This window comes from Peromyscus leucopus, chromosome 7 (assembly GCF_004664715.2).
Source record: "Peromyscus leucopus breed LL Stock chromosome 7, UCI_PerLeu_2.1, whole genome shotgun sequence".
In the NCBI taxonomy this organism is placed as follows: Eukaryota; Metazoa; Chordata; class Mammalia; order Rodentia; family Cricetidae; genus Peromyscus; species Peromyscus leucopus.
The window spans coordinates 75711711-75720400 of record NC_051069.1 but is presented as its reverse complement, the minus strand read 5'-3'; the positions used below and the strand labels follow the sequence as shown (position 1 = coordinate 75720400).

General features: G+C 42.0%; 1 protein-coding gene and 1 non-coding gene across 2 annotated transcripts in view; both read left to right on the top strand.

The window, feature by feature from the left end:
* The first annotated feature begins 451 nt into the window (after positions 1-451).
* On the top strand, positions 452-613 carry LOC114697306. The gene has a single exon (XR_003735144.1). It is a non-coding gene; the product is annotated as a U1 spliceosomal RNA (small nuclear RNA).
* Positions 614-2843: 2230 nt separating this feature from the next.
* Me1 (malic enzyme 1) overlaps positions 2844-8690 on the top strand; it is a 121869-nt gene continuing 116022 nt past the window's right edge. The window contains exon 1 of the mRNA XM_028875513.2: positions 2844-3091. Within this exon, the coding sequence (XP_028731346.1) occupies positions 3014-3091 (78 nt within the window). The 5' untranslated portion in view covers positions 2844-3013. The remainder of the gene's footprint in view (positions 3092-8690) is intronic.

The window sequence follows — 8690 nt, the reverse complement described above, 5'->3', positions numbered from 1 at the left end:
TCTGCTGAAACCAAACCCAAACAAAACAACAAAATCCTTCCATGGATCTGTTTTCAAACATCTCTTCTCCTAATTAAAAAAAAAAAAAAAAAAGATGCAAACAAAAACAATTTAAAAAACCACTTAGTTTATTATAAAAGAGAATTCAATACAAATGGAAGAATTGAGCACAATACTATCAATCACACAAGGTTAATACTTAACCTTATAAAGTCAGTTAATCCTGCTTTATAACATGAAGGCCTCTAACTCCTAAAATTGTAAGTAAAATTTGTATTCCTAAAACAAGTTAAGAAGCCACACATGGTGGTAAACACCTGTAATCCTAATACTCGGGAGGCTATTTAGGGAGACTGTCTCCAAAAAAAAAAGCAAAACATACATAAAACCCAAATTAATTTTCTTTTTGTAGTGGAAGATGATAATGTTTTCATTTTAAAAGGTAAATTACAGACTTATTTGGCAAGGGAAATACCGTGATCATGTAGGCAGTTTTCCTAGGGCAAGGCTCAGCATTCCATCCCAGATCTGCTATCTCCTGAGGTTTCCCCAAATGTGGGAAACTCAACTACATATTTGTGGCAGTTGGGGAACATGTTTGCGATATACATGTAAAGTGAGGCATTATGGGTATTGTAGTTACTCCTGGGAAAATGCTTCCACCATTTAGAGATATTTTCAAGTACTTAAATAGAAAACATCCTGTGTTAGAGAAAAATAATTAAAAGCATATTTTAAAATGAGACTTCATGTTGCGAATTGCTGAAATGCAGTCTACTTTTTTCATAGTTTAGATGTTGTGATTTTCTAACATCTCTTCTTGTCTATTCACTGTCCCCTCAAACTTATGTCTGTGTGCTGATAACCCAGCCTGAAGTTCAGTATATGGTGAGTGTTCAGCAAACATTCTGAATGCATTTTGAATATATTAAGGGATAAATGAACGTACTGGAGGTCAGACTAAGGACCTCAGTTATGCTAAACAAGCACTTTACCGAGGGAGCCACACCGCCAGCCTCTACCTTTAACATTCTTTTTGTGATTTATTTTATGCATTAAGTGTTTGCCTGCATAGATGTATGTGTGTACTGCATGCAGGGTGAGAGGAGCTGGAGTTACAGAGAGCTGTAAGCCACACCACTTGGGCCTTAAGAACTGAACTTGGGTCCTCTGAACTGCTAAGCTATCTCTTCAGCGCCTGTTTTTAACATTCTTCACATTATCAATTAAGTACAGAGTGGCATTGCAAACCTCAGTTTCTTACAAGGTAAGTGAAGGCAAAGGAGTTTTTGCTGTTTGTTTTTCTTAATCTATGCACTTTTTTTGTTACTTTTTTGGCAATAAAATCTAGTTTTACAAACAAAAAGAGTGAGAAGTTTGCTGTTCTTGTCAACATGTGGGAAATAGGTTCTGAGTCTTTTTTGGAAGTGCATGTGGATGTACAAAATAGTTCCTTGGGCTGCTAACCACTCAAGATGACTGGAACTGGAACTGTCATAGGAAAAGTAAACATACAAGTAAAACATATGAAATTTACCTATCCTGGAGGTTTTTGGGTTTTTTTTTTTTAACCCTTTGTAGTGTTTGCTCTGTGTGGGTTATTCTATATCAGTGTTCTTGGCTATAGACCTTAAGTCCCAGAAACAGGAATGGACAAGTAACATCTCTGAATTTATGTCATAACAGCTTCATTATACTGGCTGTTTTATTTTGTTTCCCCTTAAGCATCTTCGAGGTCTGCTGTTAAACTGTTTTTGGCTCACACAAAGCACCCTAATTGTGAAGCGCCTCCTCTAATTTAGGAGAGTGAGCTTCGTAAAGTACACCTTCTTCTCAGATGTTATGAGATTAATTATTTATGGATTATAAAATTCACAATGAAAGGTGTGCTTAAAGGCAAGGCATGTTTTTGAAGAACTCTGCGATGCTAATATAATGTTCTCTATAAAATAGCTGATTCTATCCAGTGTTAAAACTAGGCCAAGGCAACTTTTGTATTCAAGCATAGCCCAGAAGCTATCGTTGCACTTATTGATAGGTCAAGTAAAATAAATAGAAACGAAGACAACAGTCTGTTTATTGGTATAATGGCACAACCCACACACTGTCCTGCAGTGTCTAGGTGAAGACCATAGAATCTGGCCGTCTGTCTACTTAACTGGAAAGGGACCGCGGAAAGCTTTGGTGTCTGAAGGCTGCTTTGTTCTTGTTTTGTTTTTTTTGTTTTTTTGTTTTTTAAATCAGATATTCCTTTATGGCAGGGTGGGATCGGACTACTTCTCCAGTCCTTGAATCTTGAAGTATACATGTCAATAAGACAACCACAGGCTTTCAATCCTGGCAAGACCTTATATTCTGACCCTCTCTCATCCAAGCAGAAACCATAAGTCTTGCAAAATCGACATCTTGGTTTCCAGAACACTCAGGAAAATTGTCCTTAAGCTCAGGAGGACTGTGCCCTGGACCCATTGCACTCTTAACACCTTTCCTCTGATCACACTCAGATTAAAAAACAAAACAAAACAAAACAAACCTCCCCTTAGATACTGGGCGAGGAGTCGCTCTCTCGCCCAGTGAGTGCCATCGAGGCCTGGGCTCTTTCTGGGTCCAAGTTCATCCCCTGCTGCAGCAGCAGGCCCCGGGGCATGGCTGGCATCCAGGACGGTGGGGTTAGGGGAGGACAGTGGACCGCGCGGGGGAAGCCAGGGAGCCAGGCGGGCCCGCCCCTGCTCACCCGTCGGGGCCCCGGGTGGCCCGCTCGCCCGCCCGCCAGCCCGGCCGGCGCCCCGCCCCCGCCCCCTCGCACGGCGGCTCGGCCGATGCCGCCGCCGTGACTCAGCGCTTCTCGCGGGCCGCCCGGCCGCGGCGGCGGCGGCTTAGGCGCGGGCTCCTCCCGCCTCGCCACCCCCTCTCGCCACCCCCGCCCGCCCGCCCCCGGCCGCGGGGCCTTCCCTCGCGCGGCCGCCGCCCGCCGCACTCACTCCGCGCCCGCCCCGCCACCGTGCCCACGGCCATGGAGCCCCGAACCCCCCGCCGCCGCCACACCCACCAGCGCGGCTACCTGCTGACGCGGGACCCGCATCTCAACAAGGTGAGCCCGCCGCCCCGCCGGAGAGTCCGTCGTTCCTCCCCGGGCCGGTGCCCCCCATCGCCCGCCCCTGGGCCGCGGGGACCCGCGTCCCACCGAGGGGACGTCCCCGGAGGCCACGGCGGAGCCGGCGCCCGCGCCCCTCAGCATCCAGTCCGGGGGCCACCGGGCAAGATGGAACTTGTGCCCGCCCGCCCGCCCGGGACTTTTCTTTGTCTGCCTGTCTCCCGAGAACCGGGAGCCTACCCCGGGGAGGGACGTGTGGACCGGTGTGGGAACCGAGCGGTGCCCGTGAGGGTGGCAGGCAGGCAAGAGGGCGGGCGGGCGGCCAGGGCAGCCGCGACGACGTGCCCTCCTTGTCCAGGTGACAGGACCTGGCAGTGACCGGAGGCTGCTCTGGATGGAGACAAGTGACACCCTACTGGTCCCTACTGAACAGAGATGGGTTCTGAGCGCCTGGGATCCCCATCGAGGATGTTGGGGATCCAGGGCCTCTTGGGTTTCTGGGGCCACACGGTTAAGAGCCTAAGGATGCATGAGTGGGTGGCTGCTGTTGCACCTTGCATGCATGCCTTGGTGGGAAAAATTTACAGGAGCCTGTAGTAAAGCCATTTATTGTATTTATTATTTTCTTTCTGAATTTTAGCTTTGGGGACGTTATTATTATTATTTCTTTAACCTGTCCTCTTTTTTTTATTGAAAGGAAATTCAGTGTGTGCCCTAATCGGAGTTCTTTTTTTCACAAGCTGTGACATATCTCCTCCCACCCCATCCCCAAGATCTCTCCTAAATCTTGAAGATCCTGTAGAAACAATCATTTTGCTTTTGTAAATAACTAGGTCTTATTTTACAGCGTAGTTTTAGATTGGGGTCTCTCTCTCTCTCTCTCTCTCTCTCTCTCTCTCTCTCTCTCTCTCTCTCTCTCTCTGTGTGTGTGTGTGTGTGTGTGTGTGTGTGTGTGTTTCTAACATTTCCTATTTATTCAGTACATGGAACATGACATGAGTGTCAGCATGGATGCCTGTTTAGTCTTTTGGGTTATCACTTTAGTGAACCCCCTTTTTCATTAAGTGGATCTCATCATTCCCCTCCAGTTGTGTGGTTGATGACTTGTTGATCATTATTATTAACTTAAAGATGTCTGATTATTTCATACATTATAGCCAGTTTGAGTTTCCTTTTTTTTTTTTTTTGTGGTGACTTTTACAAATCTTTGATTATTTACTATGTATAGTTAAATAGTATAAAAATTTTAAGGTTTTTCTACTTATTTTTCCCTCAAAATAAATTTAATTGCCAGTTGAATTTTTCTTCCCTTCCTTTATTATTCTGTAGGTCCTGGTCTCTTTTCACTAGAACAAAGGTAAACTTCGGTGTGACAAAACCATTTGCTAGTTTCACGTGTTACCTGCCTGCCCTAATTTGTGATGAAATTATGGGCTGCCTTGACAAGATCACATGAGTAGTATAACCTGTTTGATTTTCTTAAGTCAAGGTTCAAATGTTTGTTAAGAGTGGGTAGACAGTGAGTTCGAGGCCAGCCTGGGCTACCAAGTGAGCTCCAGGAAAGGCACAAAGCTACGCAGAAAAACCCTGTCTCAAAAAACCAAAAAAAAGAGTGGGTAGACAGGCCAGACCATCCCTTAGCAAAGGTGTACTTCATTCTGTTTGGAATCTCCCATCCTGTAACAGCTGGCACCAACTTTAGGATAGATAACACCGTCACAGAGATCTTGCACTAAAGGCAGAAACGTGTAGTATTAATATGTTTGCACATTTTTTTTCTGTATTGTATGAAATTGGACTAAAAATCTGGGTCATCCTGGGGCAATCAATAAAGTGAATTTTACTTATTCAGCCTTAGGATCAGTACTGTGCCTCATGGAAGTAACATCATTGAAAGCAGGTAACTGGGCTTTTCCTCATCTGCCATACACTCAAGACTCCTCTGTCTTCATTAGCAGGATAGGATTTTTATTTAATTCAGTTTTTATTTTTTATTTTGAGATGATCTGACTCCAAAGGGATGCCAATCTTAACTCTCTAAATATCTCCTAATAGCCTGGCCTGGCCTGTCACCTGGTTGTAGAAAGACTCCTTTAACCACATTAAAGAAGAATTGTATGACCTCCCTTTGGGTGACTAAGGCACACTTCGTTAGCACTATTTCCTTACACATGGGTATGGATGACAACTTCGTGTAGGGCTGGGGAAATGACTCAGTGGGTAAGAGTGCTTGCTGTTCTTGCAGAGGACCTGAGTTCAGTTCCCAGAACCCCATCAGGTGGCTCACCACTAGAGGCAGGCAAACACACACACACACACACACACACACACACACACACACACACACACACACACACAATCTCCATTAGTTAGCATTTTATTCACTTGCCCCTTCTGTTATTCAAGTATTTATGCTGTTATTTCCTGTTATGTTAAAGTACAATTATCGTTTCACTCTGTATCCCAGATTCGTCTAATTAACTCCCAAACTTAGCCTTTAGCTTAAAATATATTTGATGATTTTCTTCTTTCCATTTTTGTTGTGTAATTCATAGAATTAAAATAATATTAATTGACTCAGTAATCATTTCCCTAGGGACGCCTTTCCTAATTATCTCATTCCCACTGTCATTATTTAATGCTTACACTTATGCACTCAGTTTTCCCACGTTATTTTGTATTTATTACTTTGTCATTATTTATTTAGTGAAGGTCTGATTGTGTACTTTGTCTGGTCTGGATAGAATTTACTATGCTAGTCTGGTTGACCTTGAAGTCATAGAGATCTGCCTGCCTCTGCCTCCTAAGTGCTCAGATTAAAGGTATCAGCCACCACCCCATCAATTGCAGGTAGCTTCCAAAGTTAGTTCTGGCATTATCCTAAGCAATATACTCACAAATGTAGCTGTCTAATTAATTAATATCTAAGTAATGCACATTTACACTGAAGTCCAAAGTTCATTTGAATCTGTTACTGTATTATAGAAGATAGTCAGAAATGTTAGAATTTGGCTTAAACTTTACAATCTGTGAAATTGTAACTACTTGTGGATAATTGAGTTAAAAAATGGTGAAATCAAAATTAACAGTTAGACATGAAGTGAAAAAAAAAACAACCAGAGAGACAAGATCTTCAGAATTCTAGACCTTATTCAAACATGTATCACTTCAGACTGTTTTCATCATAGCTGTTTGGGAAGTACATCAGCCTCAAACTAAGGGGATTTGCTGTCTTTATGAATCTCTCTCTCTCTCTCTCTCTCTCTCTCTCTCTCTCTCTCTCTCTCACACACACACACACACACACACACACACACACACACACTTTTTTTGAGGCAGGATCTCTCGTGGTGTATCCCAGGCTGGCCTTGAACTCAAAGCAATCCTCCTGCCTCAGCCTTTTGAGTGCTACAGTTGCAGGTGTGAACCATCATACCCTGCAGCCTGAACTATTTTAAGATGCTTATCCATGCCTATCTCACACACACACACACACACACACACACACACACACACACACATATATGTCTAATTTAAAATTTATTATTTCCAGGAATTTATGTTTTCCAGGATAGCTTCTGATTTAGATGGCTTGTGTTTCTATGTTTCCAGAAATTTTATGTGGCCAATAATCATGTTTTATAAACTGCTGTACAAAAATTAAAATTGCATGTACAATAAAATAATTCTTCTTATTTCTCACTTTGTTTATGCAGTGGTTGGAAAACACTAATTGATAACTTTGTTGTATGTAATTGTTCCTACGAGTCTCCAAATGCTACCCCTTTTAGATGTTTTAGGCATTTTGTTCCAGTTGTAGCTAGTGATGATTTCTCATAAAAATACAATTTGGACTGCATTATTAACTCTGAAATTTAAAAGGTGAATTTCTGAGAAATGCTTCATGGCTGTTTGCTTCCCAGCTTATCAAGACCTACTCTGGTGTGTTATAAGGAAAAGAGAGAGAGAAACACATCTTACGATTAGGAGCAGAAAGCACTGTGGTTTAAGACAAATGGTAATTGTTTTCAATATTAGAGAGACTATAAGAGGTCACCATTTTTCCTGAGGCTGTGGAGGTGGACTTGTAATACATCTAAGTCAACTACCGACCCTCCTGTTTGCGGACACCCAGAACCTTTGCCTTTGAAGACAGAAGACAGCTTATCTTTAGTCCTCAGCAGGCTCAGCTGGTAACCTTGGAGTAAAACAATAACAAATGTTCAGAAAAACATGGGACTAGAAGTTCTAGAGGTTTTATAACTGAAAGGTCACGGACATCATTTACTTACTTACTTACTTACTTACTTACTTACTTATTTATTTATTTATTTATTTATTTATTTATTTATTTATTTTTACTGGTTAAGAACACCAGCACAAGTGCTTGTGTGTTCACGATCATGATTCCATTGTGAATATTCCCAGGAATCTGAAGGTTGAAGGGGTCCTTAGACTCAAGTGCAGTGTTAAGAGTAAGCCCCTTAATGAACAGATTACAATATTTTTGAATTATTCAGTCTTCCAAGGTATTTTCCAACTTGATTGTGACACAGTACATCTGCATTATAAAATAATACACACACATTAAAAATGCCTTTATATGCAGTGAAGTACATTATTCCTAAATTCTTACATTGAAATTATAACTCCCAGTACCATTTTCGAGGTAAAGGACAGACCTATGAGGACACAGGGAGGCGTTGATAGTTTGTGGATCAGAAGCTGTCTGTAGAGGAGGAGAGAAATGTCAGGAGGAAACCAGCCCTGCTGATAGGTAGGTCTCAAGCATGGCCGCTTTCACAACTGTGAGAAATAAATGAATTTTGTTTACACAACCCTGCTTGTGGCACTGTACTTTATTTTGGCAGCCCTGACCATCTAATACATTTATGTCATTGAAGAAGTTTCATCATATAATTCTTTTACTTGTGTTTAGTACACTCTGGTAGAATGTTATTTTGATTTGAGAAAAAAAAGGAAGCTAGAAATCAGTTAATGTCTCATAGTCTTCTGCTTTGACTTCGTTAAGTGGAGCTTTTAGAAGGGTATTAAGGAACATTGTTCCAGAGTAACTCTTTTCTTTGCCCTCAGTGTTGCCTATGGGACTCTGGTTCAGCCTTGGTGGTTCAGCCCAGCTTCCTGTTTTTCTAGGCACATGTCAAAGTCATAGATTTTATCAGACGCTTATAAAATCTTACTTTCTTTTCAACATTGGGCAATGAGCCCAGGGTTTTGTGTATGTTTGGAAAGAACTTTACCACTGATCTAACTATATTCCTCTCCATTTCCCCTTTATTTGGAGGCAAGGTCTTGCATTTATAAATTGCCCAGGCTTGCCTTGAATTTAGTTGATTCCTTTGCTTCAGTCTCCTGGGTAGTTGGGATGACTGGCACAGACTGCCGCATCAAGATAAATCAATAATTTTGAGATGAGGATGACTGTTACTGTATTGCCAGGTCTGGTTAGTGAGCTTAATATTAAGTTCTTGAGTTGGACCATTAGCTTAAGTGAAATTAAACCTTGAAATGATCATCCTTCTGCTTGTCTTTAAACTTTTTACTAATTGAAGGTCTAATACCCTATTTTTAGGAC